The sequence below is a fragment of the Pleurodeles waltl genome, chromosome 1_2, assembly GCF_031143425.1.
Source record: "Pleurodeles waltl isolate 20211129_DDA chromosome 1_2, aPleWal1.hap1.20221129, whole genome shotgun sequence".
Classification (NCBI taxonomy): domain Eukaryota; kingdom Metazoa; phylum Chordata; class Amphibia; order Caudata; family Salamandridae; genus Pleurodeles; species Pleurodeles waltl.
Genome location: NC_090437.1, coordinates 41307097 through 41329536, shown reverse-complemented (window position 1 = coordinate 41329536; position 22440 = coordinate 41307097). Strand labels below are relative to the sequence as shown.

The window sequence follows — 22440 nt, the reverse complement described above, 5'->3', positions numbered from 1 at the left end:
AGCACATGTCTACACCTGCTCACATTAGCAAACAAGCATTGGTAAAACAAGCATTGATAAAACCAATTGTGTAACATAGCATATTATGTTTACTTAGAAACATGAAGGTTTAACCAAGAACAGGGATATGATTTAACCCTAATCCCTGGGGATTCTGAAAGATAACGCAGGAGGCACCTTGGGGATTCCTGACAGCCACCAGCCAGCCAGATGGAAAGGGTGCCTGCCCCAAGTGCTGCAGGAAGGAAGGGCAAGGAGCCTGCCTCAAGTGCTGCAGGAAGGAAGAGCAAGGAGCCCGCCCAAAGTGCTGCAGGAAGGAAGGGCAAGAAGCCTGGTGCTGGGACTCAGTCAGAGCCCCCACCACCAACCATGGTGGTGCAGTCGTCTGAGGCTGCAGGGGATGGGCAGGAGCTTCCCCCCACCACCACCAGAACCAGCACCATTGGGCAGCCATCCGAGGCTGCAGGGGATTGGCTGGAGCTTCCCTCCACCACCACCAGCAGCACCGCCAGCATCACCCCCACCAGCACTGCCACCAGCACCATCACCAGCACCACTGGGCAGCTGTCCGAGGCTGCAGGGGATGGCATTGTGCCTCCCCTCACCACCACCAGCAGCAGCACCACTGGGCAGCCGTCTGAGGCTGCAGGGGATGGGTTGGAGCTTCCCCCACCACCAGCGGCAGCAGCAACACTGCCACCACTGAACAGCCGTCACCCCCGATGGACATTCATTAGACCTGCGTCGATGGGCTGTTGTGCGGCCTGACCCCTGCAAATCCAGTGGGTATAACACCCACCTGAGAGACTGTAATCTTGCACTCCCCAATATCTGCATCACAGGGCACGATGCCCCCTCAAGAACCAGCAGAGATGCCATCCACTCACCCTATCCTCCCCAGAATGAAGCTCACAGGGAACGATGCCCCATCCAGAACCATTGGAGATGACATTCACTGACCCCATCCTCCCCAGGATGAAGCTCACAGGGCACGATGCCCCCTCCATAACCAGTGGATATGCCATCCAGTCACCCTATGCTCCCCAGGATGAAGCTCACAGGACACGATTCCCCCTCCATTGCCAGTGGGCAAGTCACCCACTTAAGAGACTATGGCCTTGCACTCCCCAGGACCAAGCACAGGGCATGTTTCCCCTCCATTACCAGTGGGCAAGTCACCCACTTGAGAGACTGTGGCCTTGCACTCCCCAGGACCAAGCACAGGGCATGTTGCCCCCTCCAGAGCATGTGGGCAAGTCACCAACTAGAGAGACTGTGGCCTTGCACTCCCCAAGACAGACTAAGGACAGACTAATGGGCATGTTGCCCCCTCCAGGACCAGTGGTGTTGTTCCATCTGCCGGCTGAGGTGCCCCCGTTCCCCGTCCCCCTGAGGTGCCTGCCTATTTTCGACCTGATGCCCCTGCAGTGTTCTCTCTGTGTTGTTGCAGGAGTAAAGTGGGGCCTTGGACTTTGTAATGTGGCCCTGTGGTCTGTGAACATTGAGGACTGGGCAGTGTCCCTACATTTGTAAATATGTATATACTTTGTGATTTGGATGCACGTATTCCTACTTTTTTATCTTATTACACTCAGTTTCATCAATTCCTTTTGTCCTTGCATTATTCCTGAGGGGTAGAGGGTAAATATGTTATATTGCTGCATCTCCTTGTTTGTATGGTGTTGGGGGTATTGCATGTGTGTGTCACTCTCTTTTTCCTCCCCCCTCCCCTGTGTGATAGGCGGCTGTACTCACTGTGGTAGTCTTCGCCGTTGTTGGTGTTAGTAGTGGAGCAGCACGTAGAAGAGCATTTGGAAGGCATGCAGCTCGGGCTCCATGGCGGCGTGGTTCTTCCCAGAGTCTCCACAGGTGAATCGTTTCCCTTTTGTGCAGTGTTCCCACCAGGCTTTTCATGTCGTTTGGTACCGCCCCGGAAAAGGTGGCGGATTGGTGTGTCATAATACAGTGGGCGGAACATTGTCTTTCGTCTGGCTGTAGGCGGTTACTGCCGCGGTGCCTGTTGATTCCACCCTGGCGGTCGGTGTGTTAAAGTGGCTGTCTGAGCTGTTTCCGCCATGGTCATAATTTGGCAGTATTTACCGCCGGCCTGTGGCGGTATTACCCCCGCTTTTTCATCAACCGCCATGGTTATAATGAGGGCTAAAGTCTATCAGTAGCTGGAAGTATAGCTGTGGGTAAGGTGGTGGCACTCCCTAGACTGTTGTACTCCTTCGTTACACTGCCCATTGTTATCTCTCAGTGAATTTATATACACCTGTTTTGCTTTCCTTCTCTCATCTTATGACCGAGCTTACAAAACTTCTCTGGACTGCACTTCTTAGTTTCAAGAAGACATTTATTGTTATTATTACTTCACCACGAGGTTCCTGAAAGACGAGATTAGTATGTTGGAATCGCACGTTTAAAAGTAGTCACAGCAATGAAAGCAAAATATATCAAAGTACTTCTCAGTTGCAATGTACCCAGCAAATACATGTGATTATATTATAGCATAACTTCAAAGCAAAGAATAAAAGTCAAAATTGCATCACCGTAGGGCCTATCACTGCTTGTCATCTTTCTCCTATCTTCAAGTTGATGACTCCGGTTCAACTGCGAGAAAGAGACTTTCCACCCAAACATGAGCCGGGCAGCTGACGTCCGCTCCTGACTGAAGTCCTGAAAGATCTCTCCCTGTTGCTGCCACAGGGCCACCGTTACAAAAACCTGCCCCTTCACGTCAGACTCTGGAAAATAAAACAAGCCATTGGAGATTGGCCAGATCTCCTAGGCCCCTCCTCTTCCCAAGGCTAAGCAGAAAGGAAAACACCAAATATACGCTCTCTTATCACGTTAGGGTTCGTGTGAATTCAATTTGAAAAACACAGCTTGGTCAACCATGTGGAAAAACACAGCTTGGAAAAACACAGCTCATCTGCAATGTCTCAACTGCAATGTCTAACTCCACGTTAAAGCCAATAGGCAGATAACCTAAACACCAAATGTAATGGCTAATGCCATGTTAAAGCCAATAGGCAGCTAACCTAAATACCAAATGTAATGTCTAATGCTATGTTAAAGCCAATAGGCAGCTAACCTAAATACCAAATGTAATGTCTAATGCCACATTAAAGCCAATAGGCAGCTAAACTGAATACAACATGTAATGTGCTACTGGTCAACATTGAACAACTAATATGTGCAGTGGTGAAACACAAAGTCATTGGTCAAACACAATTAATAGCATAACAACACCTAAACTCATTATTGATGGACCTTATCTGGGAGGCAGACAGACATAGGGTAGCGCTGACCAAACTACAGCATTCAAGAACAGACGGGGGGTCTAGCTGCACCAGATTTTTATGGTGTACTACTTAGCAGCGCAACTCCAGTGGTTCATCCAGTGAATTGCTGCTCGTTTACACCCCAGCAGGGCAGTGGATGGGGCAGTTCTGTGCTCTTCCCTCCTCCTCCAGATACTCTTGACCCCTGGAAAGCCCCCTCACAAGAACACAATGGCAGTACAAGTGGTGCCCCATTGTTGGCGACATTCTGTTTAGCAGACCTGTGTCCGCAGACCTTTCTCCCTGGACTTTCCACTCCTTAGCTTAGAACACATACCCACAGGTGCAGCATTAAGGGGACTGGCAGACTGATGCAAATATGGAATTACGAGATTAGGGGATCTCTATCAAGATGGTAAGCTTATGTCATTTGACATCTTCTTTGGTAACCACAAAGTACCTGGAGGTCAGTTCCTTCTACACTGAGCAGTAGTGGCAACCATTCACGCCCATTGATGCGTGGGTCCACAAACCGCACCCCCACAGGGGTAGCCAGGTTCTATCCATCACCACGGGCCACCACAAGGAAGTAGCCTGTTTATACCAGGTTCTGCAATCTGCTATTGTGACACCCCTGGGGGACTTACAGGATAACTGGGAAGAGGAGCTGGCACACACATTCACAGGGGTGAAATGGTGCTCGATAATTGCCAATATGTACTCGAGGCAGATTTAAAAAACTCTCCTGGCCTGCCAGCTGGGTTTTTCCCCTCATCCACACACATATAAAACCACCATTAGGTTTACAGACCTTTCTATGGTCCTAGCAAAACAGGAAATTACCATGAACTAAAAAAGCCCCTGCGTTGCGCCAGTTATGCCAAAATGGCAGAAGGAACACCTCAGGTGGGCGGGTTATGAAGGCGCAACACTCCTCCCGGAGGCGAAGCGTGGAAGAGGCTCAATGCACATAGCCAAAACGTGGGATCCCTAACTAGATTGCCTGAAAGAAACAGATTTACAATCTCCTGCGAAATCCCCTCCATCTGCTGATTGCCATTATGCATCATGAAGAGCACAGAGTACTAAAACGTCAGGAACTTCCAGATAAAACAAGATGGAATGCAGTGGCATAACAAAGGCCCCTGCAGTGTAGAGTGGGAGGCGGGGGCGAGCTACAGGGGTCCTCTCAGCACAGTACCTGGTCTGAGAGCTCCTGAGTGAGTTCAGAGGGGGGTCCCCTCCATGCACGTTTCAGGTGGGCCTCCGCCAGTTTCCTTACGGAATGTGAATAATATTATGTAGAGGGTCTTAAAAGGGCACTGGGGTTTGCATTGCGGAAATGTGGGGGGGGAGATCACGGTTCGAGTTTCTCGACTAGGGCTACCAAATACGCATTGTTTTCTAAACTGCAGTTCTTTGCCAATATCAATAATGTAAAGTAATCATGCTAAGCACTGTGAATATTGCTGTTTTTGTATGCTGAACTGCCCAAACGTAGTAATTGTTGTTGGGTATGTTTTGACGAAAACTGCAAAAAAAATCTGTTCACTTATGCCCCTCGTATATTCCTGTGCTGCTCGTATTGCCACACTTTGGGGCATATTTAAGAAAAGTGGCGCTGCACAGTGTGCAGGGCCACTTTTCTGGCACCATTGACTGTCCCTTACCGCCACCATGTGTTCGCCGTATTTAAAATACGGCGCACCATGTCACAAGGTAGGGGGCAATAGCGTCATGGCGCTGTTGATGTACTCTGCAGGAGTAGAGCCAAAATATAGGTGCTACTTCTGCAGAGTACAGAGGGCCCACTATAAATAGTGGAAGCCTCCTTTTAACGCCTACTCTAAGCAGGCGTTAAAAGTGCTGTACAAAATGACACAAGAAAATCCTTGCACCATTCCGCCCCCCCCAAGTGGGCCAACGCACCCTTTGCACACATTATGCCTGGTGAAGGCTTAATGTAGCGCAAAGGGTTACAAAGTAGCGCAATGCATGCATTGAGCCACTTTGTAAATGTGGCGCAAGGATTTTTGCCTCGTTGGGCAACATTAGCGTAAAACAAATGACACTAATGTGGCGCTAGGGGCTTATAAATATGCCCCTTTGTGATGATTATGTTGAAAACGTGGAAGAAAATGTATTTAAAAAGTTGTAAATAAATGCAACTGTTTAACTCTCAACACAGAAACGACGTGCGGGTGGTAGGCGGACCTAAATAATGGCACTAAGCCTGCTTAGCGCCATTAACTCCTGGATCAGACCAGGCATTAGAGTGCTGGTAGGCCCATTTAAAAAAATGTCCAGCTAACCAGCCTAACATCATTTCTGTCCCACGAGGGCCATTCCCCCTAACGCCACCCCCTCAGGCTAGCGCCTTTTTTTTTTAACGCTAGCCATTCCTAAGTGCCATCATGCGTCATTCCATATATATGGTGCACGGATGGCTTTAAGGAATGGGGTTAGCCGGCATTAAGAAAAATGATGCACAACTGCGTTAGCACAGTTGTGTGCCATTTTTCATAAATATATGGGCCTCAGTATGTACCCCTTGTTTGAAATCAGTAGAGGTCAAATAGGGAGTGGTGTAATGTCAAATTATTTGGGAGAAAAAGTACCTCAAGTATCAAAAGGAAGAAGATGTAAAAATTTACTTTGTCTGCTATCGTTGAGGATGATGAGATTCATGATGGGAGCATGATGTGGTGACAAGAAGGTGTAGAAGCAAGATAGCGCACATCTGTGGTTTTGCCCACACAACATTCCCTTGAATATTTCAGTTCACATATGTGGCTCAAACAGAATAGTAATGGTTTAATGGCTTTCATTCTCAAGGATGAAGAAGCAAAGGTTAGTAATAAAGTTTCATGAATTTCTAATCCCATTGAGGGATTTATATTGATCATGAGTGATGACGTGCGACCTTTGATGTTAGAAATAGTTTATAATTATTCATTTATAATGTTATGAAATAATGCTTATGTTAAGTAAGTCTTTTGTGGAGCATGATTATACTGAATAATTAGATAGTTGACATTAACTATGTGATTATTGTTAACGTATGCCATTGTTTTTATTTACCATTGCCTTTTGTTTAGCAATGATGGGCTTGTGTTTGTTTTCTGCCTGCAACAAACAACGTGCTTATGCTTGTACACCATGTGATCAGCTTTTGCAAGTATGACATGATAATATACACTGTGGAGCACATGTACTATTACTTCACGCAATGTGATGCAGGCGTTGCGTTAAAGGGAGATAGTAGAAATGCTCCATATTTACAAAGATATGAAGCATTTCTGACTTTTTCCCTGCTCTGGTGCTCTATGTGCTGCCTAGCACAAAAGCAGGGACCCTTGCACTATAGTGCAGAGGTGCCTGTTTTATGGCAGGATTGTTTTTGTGCAGGAAGGAATCTAAAAACATTTTCTTTTTTAGTTGTGTGATACAGAATGCATCACAAATAGAGTAAATAACAAAGAGAAAAACGTTTTTTCTCCTCTTTACACTATTGTCTGGGAGGCATACCAATTTCATTAAATTCCACGTTTACAAACCTATGTAAATCTGTAATTGTGTTGAATCCATGGGTGGGTGCACGGGAATGCCCATGCTCCACTCATGGAAAGCATCCAACCTTGAAATATAATGTAAATCAGAGCAAAGGAGACATTGCAGTTCCTTACAAAGCCACTCTGTGAAATCACCCCTTGTGAGGCTTTGTGAATCTGAATTAAGGAATTGCACTGGTGATGCAAGACAGCACAATCCCTTAATAAATCTGGTCCCCTGTTTCCTATTTCTTCATGAACATCTTGTGATTAAGTGAAAAAGTACTTCATACATTTTGTGCAATATTGTGTAGAAACGTGGGGTTTTAGCTCTTTGATGGTGGTGATTCAATGCTGGCGGCATTATACTAGATTTCGGAGTGCCCCACTCATGAACAAGTTCTTTACCTCTGTGAAGGGTCAGCAATCTAGAGAAGAGGTCTAGACTTAAAGAGATGGGTATACACTATTAATGACCATTCTTTAAATGTAAGAGATTCTATTCATGTTCACATTTCTAATATTTGTATGTGCTAATTGTTTACCTAATATTACCATAAGTGCATGCCATACTTTTAATTCTTAATTAAATTATAATAAAGATTTCTAACTATATGGTTGTGGGTGTCATTTACCTCTCACAAGAAACGTAAGGGACCCTATGTATATAAATTACTGTGCAAGAGTTTGGCAGGACTGGGGCTGTCTTTATACTTACCAGTTTCCCAGGACTTAGGGCCATATGTACGAACACATTTTCCCATAAGGACAGAATGGGTAAAACCCTTTGCTACATCTGGCCCTTAGTCCATAGAGGTTACAGTGAGACGTGCATCTGTTTTTCCAGAAGGTCTACAGGTAATCGGTTGAGGGACACAGGAAATCTCACCAGGGTGGTGGTGATTGGGAGGATGAATTCCTTTTGGCTCGTGACAAGAGCAGGAGACCAAGTAACAAGATATAGTATCTGTGTCATATTTGAAGAAGCAAAACGTGTTTCAACTCGATACCTTTTAGTATTTCAAGCCATACAGTCTGTGCGTCAACCTCCAGTTCCCCTAAATAGGTCCACCAAGGGATTGTTCTATTAGGAATTCTAATAGCAATAATTTTGGCAAAGGATGGTGAGTATGAATATGTATTTTTTCTTTGGTGTGTGACAAATATTGGTTCGGTGAAGCTGAAAAGCAGACAAAAGGAAACGAGAAGAAACCAAGCTGGTATTACAAAGTAAAAAAGATAGAATAAGGTGTGTCTGAAAATAATCTTGGATAATTTTAACTCTTAAAATATATGTAAAATGTATAATCTAAGTATGCAATACTTTAAAGTGTTTTCTCTATATCAGTTAGAATTAATGGTAACTGTATTTCAAAGACTAAAAATGTCATCTTGCCTAAAGTAGTGGGATTAAGTAAAGCGGCCCCTTGAACTCAGCACTTGTTGAAAGCACGGTGAAATAGATGACTTTTTTCCTGCTTCCTGCTTAAGTGCTAATTATTATTTTCTTGTTGATGATTTTCTTGTTTTGGTGTTATCAGAATTGACTTTCACCCAAATTTGAGACTTAATAATTCAAACGGCAATCGTGTGCAGGGCGGGCATCAGCTAGGAGCTATCTCAGACGTACATACAATAGGGCAGTGATAGAAAATTATCTGATTCCTGGAGGAAGTGGTAAATCTGCAGGATAATCCACTGGAGGATTTTTTCCACCACAAATAATTTTTTCCAGAATTTGAAACTATGTCTATTATCAGTAGGCTTTATCTGAGGCCCCGCCTATCCTCCATTTCGATTGATTACCATTTAACAATGAGTCATGTGACTGTGTCATAAGATGTTACACCCTCTCCTTTTCTTATCTAACAGGAAATGGAAAACTTTGTCCAGAGTTCTGGGGATCATGGTATTGTTGTATTTTCTCTTGGCTCTATGGTCAAGAACCTCACAGATGAAAAAAGTACTATGATTGCCGCAGCTCTAAGCCAACTCCCTCAAAAGGTTTGTTTTATGAAATGAATACATTGTCTTTACTTCCTTGAAAATGTGTATGTTTATTATGGAACCCCTCTTGCCATTGCCCAGTGGGGTAAAGTCTAAAAACCAGACAGACCTTATTTATCCTCCCACGACACCATAGCTCTTGGTGTACTGCAGTCTTTCATTATTGATATCTTTGGAAATTTCGGTTCCAGGTGGCCCAGATGGATAAGAAGTTTTTACATTTACATCTTTGCCTTAGCCGCCAAGAATGATGAATAGAAGCAAGGTCTTCTGCTGCTCTTTGCTGGTCCTAAAAGTAAACCCAACAAAAACACAGTAAAGCAGCTTTTCTTTGAAGGTGAAAATTACCTTTCCATACTGTAGTGTTGGTATTATTAACCTTAAACGACCACCACTGGAAGCAATGGGGCTCTAAATACTGGTACCTGATTCACACCTTACCCCTGGTTAGAACCTTCAAAATACTGCACTGAAGAACATATATTTCATATAATTGTAGAATCTATTTTTATAACAAAACCACAAATAAACACAAATTTGTGTAAACACAAATACAATCGAAGTACATCAAAATGTAAATAAATCCAAACAATTTACATTTATCACATCAGTTACTACTGACTGGCCAGGTTTAAGCTGAGCTAATCTTTAATTGCTCCAGGCTGCATAGTGCACAGTTAAGAGAGGTCCACTGCACAGGGAATGAGGTACCTATGGAAATTCTCACATTATTTTACGGTATATGAATAGCCATCAACCGATTTGGAAATCCTAAAAAATTCCAGAGGAGACATCGTTCTGCTGGCACGTTGGTAAGGGTTGTCACTTCGCCTTTTTTATTGGGAAGACACAGGATAACCAGTATGTGAGTTGAGCGAGTGAAGAAATCCATCTACCTTCCTTAGCCTCTGAGTAAACATCCGTAGTGGCAGCCTCCATCTAGAAGGCAGTTTACCATCATTTGGAACTTTGGCATAAGCATTAAGTCTGAGTCCACTACAGTTACCCGCTATAACCTTTCTGGCAGCCATTTTAGAATTCAACTCTATCAGTAACGTAGAGCAGAGGTCAAGTGCATGGAAAGGCAGACTCCCATAGGAAAAAACAGGGAATGTTACACATTCATGGCTACTCCGCCCGGTGTGAGTGAGTGGCTCATAAAAAGGTTTCATCAGCTTTCACCACCACTGGCACATTGCTTTCCCTGCTCAGATGAAGAGCTGAAAGGCTATCTTTCACTTTCCAAAATAGGCCCTAAGTCACTATGCTTACCTGATGCAAAGAACAATTATACTGGAGGAAGCAGCTGCATTTTCTTCGTTACATAGACAGAACAGATTCAAATGTGGAGCACTAGGTCAGAATTCACTGTGTATCACGTGTGTCAGTTAGGTAAGACTACTGATACCCATCTTCTTTTCTGTTTATTACTCATATGTATGTTTAGTATACAAACCATAAAATGATTGGCATTGCCAATGCTTGTTTTTCATATTGTGCCTGATTGCAGTGCATATGCTGAGGGCTCACTCAGGTTTGTGGCAGTGGGATTGGTGATATCAGCGATGCAACCTATCAGGAGAGCTGATGTGACCATGTCTGGTAGCAGACAGTATAACCATCAATGCTATGGCTGTTAGGTAGCTGCTGTCGGTCAGTTTCAGAGCAATGGAGAAACACTGAAACCACCACATATAAGGACTAGTAACTTAAGCCATCCCTATTCATGAAGCACCAGGTCATGAGTGCACTTTTAGGTGAAAGGGAATCTTATTACTGACCATGAGATGTCTCACAGCTACATAAGTCGGGCCCACCCAGTGATACTTGTGGATAGATGATTTTAGGGTGTTTGGACAAAATATTGAGGGAAAAAGTATCATCTGCACAAAATATTGTGTCAAGAACATTGAGGACAAAAATATTGTGAAGGTAGGTTTCTATAAGAAAGCAAGTTACCATACATAACTTCACATCTACGCACCTTGAAGATATATATATATATATATATATATATATGTGTGTGTGTGTGTGTGTGTATAGATATGTATGCATACATATCTATATATATACGGTGCGTAGATGTGGAATTAAGAATATTAAGTCTAGACTTATCTGTACCTGTTTGATAGATATGTAATCAAAGTAATGCTGGCGCACAATGGTCCAGGAAGAATGTACTTCCTGATTCTGGTTCAGCAACCACTGTTGAGCTAGTGAGACACCATCACTATTCTCACCTTCGCAGGCCGACTGAATGTTTGGACTTGGCGATGAGTGTAGTAGTCAGAATCAGTCAATTAGAAATTAGTTACATTATACCATAAACAATATTGAACACTATCAGCAATTTAACTCTAAATCAAACTCCAAACCGAATAAAGTTTCAAAGCTTTATTACAAGCCTAAAATCAATGTCACGTAAATGATACGCAAAACTAAATTATAAGCATACATAAAAACCATAAGCTGACCCAAGCGTCTGAAAAGATTCAACCTGCTAAACATCAATACAGTTAGAAACTCAAAAATAATAATATAGATGAGCAACAATACAATATGCACATTTTTTTTAGACTTCAAAGCCGATGATGGTGACATTAGTAAATCATCAAACTACAGTTTTAACATTCACTTTCAGATTTCGGGTTTCAGAGCTGGGCCATACATAACACTAACCAGAACTGAGACTTGCATGTGTGGGAACAGGCTAACACATACAGCCAAAAGCAAAAATAAAAGAAAGACAAAAATAATTTAGAAAAACATCTAACTAGGGCAACTTACTAAAAAGATGCTGGTGTAAGTTACTAACTGAAAGTGAAACAAGAGACCACATTTAGTGATACCTTTCCTCCTGGGACAGCAGACAGTAATAGTTCATCAAAACAGGACAGTCACTTTCTTCAGGCGTCAGTTGACAGCAGCAACAGGACAGTGCAGAACACGGGGTGCACACAAGACTTATCAGCAGTTCAGATTTAGTTAGCCTTACTAGTACTGAACCACATAACAGATTAGGGCAGTTAAGACTATGATGAGGAAACTCCTCTGGAGACTCAGAGAAGAGAATGTGACAGCAGACTTAAGACAGAAGTGGACAGAGTTCTGGACAGTCTCGAGGCATGAGGTAATCTCTGTGAAGACTCAAAGTTTCTCACTAATTAAAATAGCCACAATCCTTTCGATTGGTCCTTTATGTTGGTGCATTTCGGACGTCAGATTCAGCATCCAGTCACTGCAGATAGCACAACCAAATTTCTGATACTTTTAAGAATCTTCTCAACAAATGTGCATTGTCATCTGGTGATTTACGCATCACTAACAAAATATTACATTCTCCAGTTATTTGTTACTTGAGATCTTTTCTCATGGCACACAATAAGCTAAACCAATACTTTTCACATGAGAACTACAGAGTTTCTGTTCTGTATGACATCTAGAACAAATAGTGTTACTTTGTTGCTTCTAAAACATGGCTCTTGCCTACCAAACAATAGGACATTCAGCATTACATTAACAGCCTAGGGAAAGAATTCAGGTAAGAGAGGACAGAGTAAAGAAGTTATTTTCCATTACTTCAGCAAAATGAATTTTCTTCAGGCCTAGTCAAGTTAAGAAAGCCTGAATACACAATAATACTTTTAATACATTAATAAACCTATTGCGCACCTTTCAATTAATATATGCAAAGCAAATTATTTAGTCACAAACATTATTCAAAACAGGTTAAAACTAATTTAAACGTGCATTATTTTTCTGCATACATGTAATTTACATTAATAAAATTCATGTATTCAAGTAGAAGTATGATTAATTCATATTCATTTTAACCTCCAATTATTAATCTTCATTTTGATAAAACATTTTTAACGTTAGCTCAGTTTAATACTTTTGCAAAACTCTCACTTTAAAAAGTGGTTCACAATGCGAATGGTGGCCACATGGCTCACCATAATTCCAACATGCACATTTTACAACTCATGTTATTTTCTCTGTTAGGCTTTTAAATGCAGGTTACTTAATTTCTATGCCACTCATTTATTAATAAAATGTGATCTCTCTCAGTAACATCACTCATAGCCCCTAATTCAAAGTGCGTGGTAAAAATCTGGCATAAACTTGCCTAGGAAAAAAACATTAATACACAGTAAGTGGATTTTTTTTCTACCTAATGATACATTTTCCCGGCAAATAACATGCACTAACAAGCTTTGCAAACTGTCGTGCCACATGTGTTCCTCATACAACACTGGTTTAGCAACTCAAAGTCCATCAGGTTCTACTGGGGGATTGTGGGCAACCAAAAACTGGTGTCTAAGTGCAAATAGCATGGAACCTGTCATTCAAAACAAGGCATAGGGACCATTTACACAAACATACTGCAGCATTTAGAGTGAGGCTGCACATCCTATTTCTATTTATTATACATATCATCTGGATACAGCAAAGTACTGCATGTGGGAAAGCAGCAAAAACTTGACTGAAGTTTAACACTGAGAATCCAACTAGAATGATTACATCTTCAGTTTCCTCAGCTTTTTTCGTGTCTTGTGGTTGTTCATATGCAATATGTCTTCATCGTCTTTCAAAGGTACTTTGGAGGTACAGCGGGAAGAAACCAGACACACTTGGCCCGAACACGAAGCTTTATGACTGGATGCCCCAGAATGACCTTCTAGGTGAGTAATTATCGCAAATGTTCATTGTGGTTGTCATTTGTTTTGTCTGGTTCCATTAAAAATGTAAGTATGTGTGTAATGGGTTATTCAACCAGAGGTGTCTTCTATTAGATGACCAGTCCTATGGACTTGACTCATGTGCAGGGAAGGGGATGGTTGTAAATTGTTGAGTTATTGGAAGGCAGGCCTTCAAATGGAACGCACATGCTCCAAGCCCCTCACATTAACCTCAACACCGACTTGGAGGCTAGCAACTTGTTTGCATTACACAAGTAAGTTGCTAGTTTGCTCTGAATGTTCATTGAGGGTCTTGCAATGAAGCATTACAATTAGAAAGTCATTATCACCAAGCTAACTCAATCCTGGTTGAATCAATGACAATCAGGGACCGAAATGCAGCCTTTTCTATAATGTGTTTATTACAAAAAAACGCAGGAATCAACTGACCTTCGTTAAGAAAGCATTTCGAGATTTTTAATACCAAGTTACATTTTTTATACGTTATTTGTTTGTACCCTCCCCGAACAGTGATGGGCTGGGTTTAGAAACCTCATAACTCATTAGCCAATGTTGCAGTAACTGCGCTGAGGTGTTAAAACACCTTATCAGTTGTTATGATGCTTCTCTTGCAGTATTAACCTCTTCATCCTATTAAGTATGAACTCAACACGCCTTATGTACATATACCTGTCAATTCATGTAGGACAGCATTCCAGACTTAAGGACAGGGTTACCCACCCCCTCACAACAGCAACCACTTGGCTACTTCACCAAATATTATGTTAAGTGCATAAACAAAAACATCACTGCTTCCTTTATGGCAATGTTTAGGAAATTCGAGTTAGAAAAATAAATACACTTTCTCCTTTTAAATATTGCTAAACTGCTCCACTTACTAACAAGCAGTGTCCATGTTCACTGATGGCTCGAGCCAAAGAAAAAACGATTTTGACCACTGAGTACGACAACAATCAGAGCATGGCGATGTAGATTGGCCATGCTCATGATGGCTGAGTTCTAAAGAAACACCACACATCTCGCTCAGTTTCAGCAAATCTGATGTGAAGTGGCCCTTTTACAAACTCTTGAGAACCTAGTCATGGATGATGGCAGTGGAGAGTAATAGTGAAGTTCCAGGTGAGCTCTAAACAATATTGGGGTCTGAACTGTGAAGGGCATGGGTGCATTCAGCCCTAACAATTACGCGTAAGAGAGTGTATCATTAGTGGCAAAAGTGCAGTGGGATGCAAAGCTGGGGTTCTGACACACTGAACCCCAGATGCATGTGGGAGGTACTGGTGTTGCCTATCTCTTCAGCTGGACCACGGTAAGACACCTCCTGACAAAACAAGTCATCCTACCCCCCTTTCTGTATTGTATTGTATTCTACCCTATTCCAACATTTATGCAGTACTTAATACCCTTATATGGGGCGCTAAAGTGCTTGCTTATATGGGTAGCAAGCTACATCATGTAAGGTATTTGGTTGAAACTGTGTTGCCTGTTTTAATTCTATGTGGGAAGTGTTTCCAGCTTGTGTCTGGTGGCCCTCTGGTGTAGGTATTGTGCTGTGAGAGGCAGTTTAGCAGTGTGATGGATGAAGACGTGTGAGAGAAAGGTGTACAGTTTATGGTTTTTAGTAGGCTGGCAGGTTTGAACAGGTTTTCAGTTCCCTTTATGGTATTTCTTAGTTCATAGTTCTCTATGCTGGTTACCACATTGGGTTGTCTGTTGTGATATTTTGTAGTTTAAAGTGTATGGCCTTGAGTAGGCACAGATTGGAGGGAGAGATGGTGGTGAGATCTGCTGGGATAGACTTTGCTACTGTCATCTCACCATATATGATTGTCACTGTGAGATGTGAAGAAGGGGTCATAGTATATATCTAGATTAGAGTCCTCCGTTGGTAGCTGTATGTGGCAGTTAGCCCATGCTTGTTAATTGTGTGATAGAGGATTTATTGCTGTTGACTGGTATAGTACTGGGTGTTATGACCCACTGGGCTTCTGTGAGGGTCTGTGAGTGTAAGCTGGTCGAGCACTATAACAAAGTTTTAAGCAGCCTGATTGAAATACAGTCCTCTGCCCAACTGCCGAGTGTTATGATATTGGTATTAGTCGGAACCAGAAGAATAATATAGGAATTTACATTACTGTATAATACCAAGACTGGACATAGGTCAGCTCTTAATAACTTACCTGGACATAGAAGGTTACGTGCTGGTTGGGTTCTTCCATATCTGTTGACTATAAATTGTACTTGAAGGTGCGAGTCTACCTTAGGGCTGTACCTCAAAGGTATGTGTTGATCTAGTTATTTTGGAAGTAGCAGTAATTTCATCTCTTTTCTGGAAATGTTCTTAAATTGCTTCAGTATTGTCTGGTATTGAGTTCTAGTGCTTGGTGGTACGTTCTGACAATTTGGTGCCTCCTATGGATTTCCTATGGTAAAGTGGTAATATGGCTAATGGTGCAAGCCTTGAGCTCAGTGTCCTATTTTGTTTGTATTGCTTGAATTTAACTTGTAGGTAATGTTGTCCTTTTGGTTGGGCCGCTCAGTGGAGGATGCAGAGACCCTTGAACACTGATTGTCTAGACACAAGTAGGCAGAGGAGTAATTACAGGACTGGAGTCATATGTTCTCCTGGGTGGAGGCCGAAAAGGAGGCTTGCATCATCATTCTGGATTAGTTTTATTTTGGATATGATTAAACTGGGTACACCAGTATATACGCTGTTGGCATAGTCAAACATGGAGATTACAAGTGTTAGGATAGCTTGTGGTGTTTGTTGGTATCCAGAGTATGGGAAGATGCTTCACGGTGTTTTCATTGTGCAATTGTTGTGTTTTGTAACCTTGTTGACATGTGGTATCAACAATAGGATCTGATGTTTTGTACTGATGTTTGGGGTTCTATAGAAGAAAACCCACAGGAAGATGGCATCTGGCATCTGAAACATGAGCATGTGTAATGATGCATGAGCATGCATAGTTTTGCATAGTGATTATTTTTAATATACCAGTATGACATGGTGGATGGTCCTGGCCGAAAAACATGTGTCAGCAAAGCCAATAGGTCTCTCTTTTGGCTTTGCTAGTGAAGATCTTTTGGCTTTGCCAAAACACTTTTGCCAATGTTGTTCCACATCATCAAAGAAAATGCTTGTTTGCTGATGCTGAACAACATCAGAAAGCAGAAAAAAAGAAAAAGCAGAATGATGGTTACGCACGCATATAGCAGTGTGATGATGTATACACATTGATGCATTACCAAGCATGCGCTCATATAACAGCCATTTTGTTTTTGCTTTTATTTACTGGTCCAAGATGACAGATGCTCATCTCGGAGTAGTAAATTAAAAACATAATATAATTGCATACCAGTGTGTTTTAAGAAAGGAATTGCAGCTCATGGACCATCCAAGAAAAAAAGAATGCTACAAATGGGGGGTGAGGGGCAGTGCTAAAGTCGGTGGGGGAAATGTAAATACTGCTGAGTGGTGATAGGGAGAAACAATGGAGGAGCTGTTCTAGTGGGGGGTTTAAAAATGGTTGAGCTGGAAGAGTCGGTGTACGGAAGCAGTGAGTGTGCTTGGGGTAAGGATAAGGATGGGTTGCAAAATACATTTTGAAAAAGCTTGCCTTGGAGGGGTGGAGGAAGCAACAGATGAGTTGGGGCAGGGTAATATAGACCTGGGAGAGAAGCTGATAATAATAACTGGCTGCAGAATCCCTGAGGTCATGTGACTGCCCGATCATGCCAGATTAGCACAGATACTTTGGGATGGATGATGTCAGTGCAGAAGGTAGCCGTTTTTGATTGGGTTTGTAGAGGAATGATAACATCAAACCTCTGCAAGGAGGCCAACATCTTTAGTGTTGTTTTTCCAGCTTCTTCTGCAAATAGAGAGAAGAGCCCCCTTGACTGGCCTGAGGCAAATCATCAAATTAATCTTCATCATCTACACTGTTATTTTACATCACCGTGTTCGGGGACCTTTGAAGGAACCTGCTCAGTACAGTGTAGGGTGAAAGGAATATTAAAAGTACAAAATGAGGACTCTGTAAATTGGAAGGGTACTCTGCACAAACTAACTGTATAATACGATATCCAACTTGAAAACAGAATCAACTACTTCTGAGGCGGTAAGTGTAATTCTGCCGAAGAAATATAAGATCCCTCTATTTTGTGCCCCAAGTCAACTTGTCAACTACTATTATCATAGGTAATAATTGGCTAAAAATCCAGCATAATGGACACTAGCTCCGCCGATCTCCTGTCAACAGTAACAATCAAATTCCTTGTGACAGAACTAAAATCAGTCAGAACATCCATAATAGCAGTGAAACTCCCAACATCTGAAACTAGCAAGAATATTAAATTGATACAAACTAAACTGGTTGCCATCAGCACGACAGTGCAGAAGATTAACTCACACTTTGATGAATTAGAGCACAAAATACCAGAATCCCAAAATTGCCCTTACAAAACTTGAAACCTAGAAAATAAATTGACAGATTTGGAAGACATAAATAGACTGGTCAAAATAAGACTTATTGGCCTTCCAGAAAAAGAAGAGGATAATGACACATTGTCATTCTTGTTCATATTCCTGCTTAGCCTTTTGGACATAGCCTTCAACCCGTTGCTACAATTTCAAAGAGCCGAGTGTTTTTGTTCTAGCCAATCCACAACACCAGCAACTGTCTGTTTACTGTGACATCAGCAGCCCTCACACATTCTTCATGTCACAAAAAGGAATGTCCCCGTTCAACTTGAAGGCCTCACAAATCCTTAAATTTTCACATGAAAACAAAATCACACAGAAACAGTTCCTGGCTCTGCAAACAACCATTCGAAAATGGGACATCAAATTTGGCCTCCTAGAACCAGCAGTTGGGAAACACGTCAATAAATACAGGGCCCTTGCAACAAAATTAATTGAGCTGAGTTATGTCTTAATAAAACTATCTTTACAAAAGACTTACATTGTGATCAGTTCATAAAGTTTCCAAATGGAAATAAATCTGAGTTCTTTTCTGCTTTAAACCACATTATTACAGAATTTGATTAGGAGATAATAATTTGACAACTGACCTTGTATTCGACCGTTAAGGTCACCCAACAAGCTCAGAAATAAGGTGTCTACTCTCAGATGTATTATTAGACAACTTCCTGAAAGAATCACGGCCCTTAATTCATCGAATTGATGACAGTGCACATGTTATCAAGCACCCACAGAACTGAAACGTGCATTGACTATTCTCTCATTACCAGTTCCTTACTTTCCAATTTCTTTCATTGCTCAATAATAGATCATGGAGTATCTGACCATTCGTTGATCAGGATAGATCTCAGCCTGAACCTAAAGAAACCAAATATGTGTAAATGGAGAAGGCCAGCATTCAAATACTGGAATCCTAATAAGAAAAAGTAATTACAAAAATACTCAAAAGATTATGGCCCTCATTCTGACCTTGGCGGGCGGCGGAGGCCGCCCGCCAAAGTCCCGCCGTCAGGTTACCGTTCCGCGGTCGAAAGACCGCGGCGGTAATTCTGACTTTCCCGCTGGGCTGGCGGGCGGTCTCCTTCAGACCGCCAGCCAGCCCAGCGGGAAAGAGGCTTCCACGATGAAGCCGGCTCGGAATCGAGCCGGCGGAGTGGAAGCTGTGCGACGGGTGCAGTTGCACCCGTCGCGTATTTCACTGTCTGCGCAGCAGACAGTGAAATACATTTAGGGGACCTCTTACGGGGGCCCCTGCAATGCCCATGCCAGTGGCATGGGCACTGCAGGGGCCCCCAGGGGCCCCGCGACCCCCCCTACCGCCATCCGGATCTCGGCGGTCCGACCGCCGGGATCTGGATGGCGGTAGGGGGGGTCAGAATCCCCGCGGCGGTGCAGCAAGCTGCGCCGCCGCGGAGGATTCAATGGGGCCGCGGTACACTGGCGGGACCCCGCCAGTGGTGCCGGTCCGACCGCGGCTTTACCGCCGCGGTCGGAATCCCCATTGAAGCACCGCCGGCTTGTCGGCGGTGCTCCCGCGGTCCTCCGCCCTGGCGGTCAAAGACCGCCAGGGTCAGAATGAGGGCCTATATGGCATTGAATGAACACTAAGGGCCTGATTTAGAGTTTGGCGGAGGGGGTTACTCTGTCACAAATGTGTCGGATATCCTGTCCGCCGTATTACAATCCCATTATAGCCTATAGAGTTCGTAATATGGCAGACAGGATATCCATCACATTTTTGATGGAGTAACCCGTGCAACAAACTCCAAATTAGGCCCTTAGTATTCTCACCCCAAACACTCCGGGCAATAGCCTTTAGGGGAATACAGTTAATGAAGAACACAGCTATTGGTAATTAAAACTTCCAACAAAAACAGCAGTCCATGGAAAGAACAAAACATCATGAACGCAAGTTCCTGAACTGTTATGAGCAAATGCAAAGGCAAAATTTGATCTCAGCTCAGTATTTAAACTGAAAGCCGAATGGTTGTTTACCTAGATCTAGAACAAGAAATATGATTAGGGTGAAAAGGCAGGATGGACGGTTGCTAATCATGGCACTGAAAAAAGAAGAATCCTCCAGGGTCATTTGTTAACCAATCCTTCTAAAATAGCGGTAGTATTCAAATCCTTCTTCACCTATTTTTATACAACTGAAATTAACAATAGCTACAACTAGAAAGCGATTATTTCCTGGATAACCTTCCCTTCCAAAAGTACATGCTTCAGCAGTAGATCCACTTGAGAAAGTTATAATGGTGGAAGAAATATTCAAAGCTATTGCTACCATTTAGAATGGCAATACTCCTGGAGAAGATGGGATGCTGATGGAATTCTAAAAAATAAATGCACTGACATTGATTCACCCACGCTGTAAAGTCTTTGCAGATGCTGCAACCAAGAATGGCCTTTCATTCTGAATTTAACCAAGCTTTTATTACTCTGATAACAAAAGGAGGAAGGGATCCATAATTGTGTGCACGTTACAGGCCCATTTCTGTCATAGTAGCCCTGATGATTGCCAAGCTGTGCATGCTGAGGAGATGGGAAACCTGTCCACCCCGTTCCCCCACATGAGGAAGGGATAAATAGTATAGCAACTCTAGAAACAGAGTGAGCAATATGCAGACCGTTGAATCAACAACTCTTTGATCCAAAATGGAGTCTGTTTCGCTCTTTTGCCGGATATGGCCTCAGGTGGCATATGTTAATAATAACGTTTCCATTTCTTTCCTCATGCTCAAACGTTTGGCATTATTTGATGTTAATTGACTTGGAAGGTCAGTGCTACATTTTTGAGTTATTCAGTTATTTGCTAGATCTTCGCTTTGGCCTTATTTAACCTCCAGATACTCAAATTCAGGTTATTAGAAACTACAATTACCTCCGCTGATTCTCTTAATTTTTATTTACTTCTTTTTCTATTTTTGAATGTTAATTGTTTATATAAATTAATATTTGGCATACTCTTGCAATGTGAGAGATACCAATAACTGATAAAATAAAAATGATGTGTAAAAAGCATCAGAGCATGGCCCGGCAGTCTACGTGTCCCACAACAAGATGTTGCCTAAGTAGCCAAAGCAGTTAAACCCCCATGGAAGAAGCCCAAAGAGCTGAGACATGGTACAAGACTGACTATAGTCGAACCCTGGGCCCGACCACTTTTTGTAGAGAGAGTTGCAACCATTGCTTCTGGTTTCCTTTATAATATCAATAATGACATGGTGCGTCCCACATGTCATAGCTGTAAGTCTTCTGAGATGTGTAGTTAGTAAAATTTGGGCAAACAACACAATCCCGCGCATCGGATTTGCCTCATTTGGCACGTGTTGAACCAGTCGCAATGCCTGAGCAGAGACAATGTGGCAACTCTTTGGCCTGGTGCCCTGCCTGAGATCAAAATTGAGGCAATGCTTCTAGTATTAATCGCTAGGAGAATTGAATTTCAAATCCTGCAGATAATGCAAATGGTTGTGTATAGCTTCTGCCATAGTCTGCTTCTTTTCCTGCGTTTTAGTCCTCCAGTATGTTAGAAGAAATTCTCTCCATGTCTAATGTAGAAACTGCCTCATTCGTGATGATCCACCCTCCAGTCCCCTCAACTCCAGTTCACTTGTGAGTTCACAGTGAATGCTGTGGTGAATAAAAGGACCATCAGCGTTTGTTATTTATATTTGTGTAAGTATTTTTCCTTGTTTATCACACATCTACACATATATAAAAGTGCTTTACATTTCTCTGTCAACAAAATAAAGAAATATTAATGAAACTTTTACACCACAATGATAAGTGACTGTATACCTCAAAGCGAACATTGTTTCGAAATTCCAATATGTAACATTTCACTATACGCCAGTTAAGAAAATCAGTGATAAAATAGTACCCGGCTTAGGTTTTAACAGGAAATGGTGCTCTATGTTATGCAGATTTGATATTGAATCCTACAGTACTTTGAATGTTTATGTACAGCGCTGGAAGGTCTGCACAATCGTATATGATTTACTTGACTTATTTACAGTATTGGTAAAGTGCACAATTTCCCGAAGGCATCCAGGAGCTGAAGAACTTCATGTCGTTTCACTGCCCTGCTCTAGCACCTGAAACTTAAACTAAAAAGGCAGGTTTTTAATGCTTTTCTGTAAATCATGTAGTTGGTCATCAAACAAAGCTCACTGGGCAATGAGTTTCCGAAGTTGGCATATTTGAAACAACTTTATGATTTTGGGTACCACAAAAAATGAACACTTGCAGAGCACAAAGGGTGAGTGGGATGAAGCCAACTGAAAAGTTGCTGTATAAAGGAAGGGCCCTTGCTATGCAGTGCTTTAACGCAAATATACAGCAGCTTTTCAACTAAAGGTTTTGTGAATTTCTCAGAGATTAGAGTCATGCAAGGAAGTTTA

The 22440-nt window shown here is 42.4% G+C and overlaps 1 protein-coding gene across 3 annotated transcripts in view; it reads left to right on the top strand.

Annotated features, from left to right (window-relative positions):
* The window catches only part of LOC138296661 (UDP-glucuronosyltransferase 2A2-like), a 426472-nt gene that overhangs the window by 345563 nt on the left and 58469 nt on the right, over positions 1-22440 (top strand). For all 3 annotated transcript variants that reach the window (XM_069236003.1, XM_069236020.1, XM_069236011.1), the window contains 2 exons: positions 8711-8842; positions 13440-13527. In XM_069236003.1, coding sequence (XP_069092104.1) covers positions 8711-8842; positions 13440-13527 — 220 coding nt within the window. The remainder of the gene's footprint in view (positions 1-8710; positions 8843-13439; positions 13528-22440) is intronic.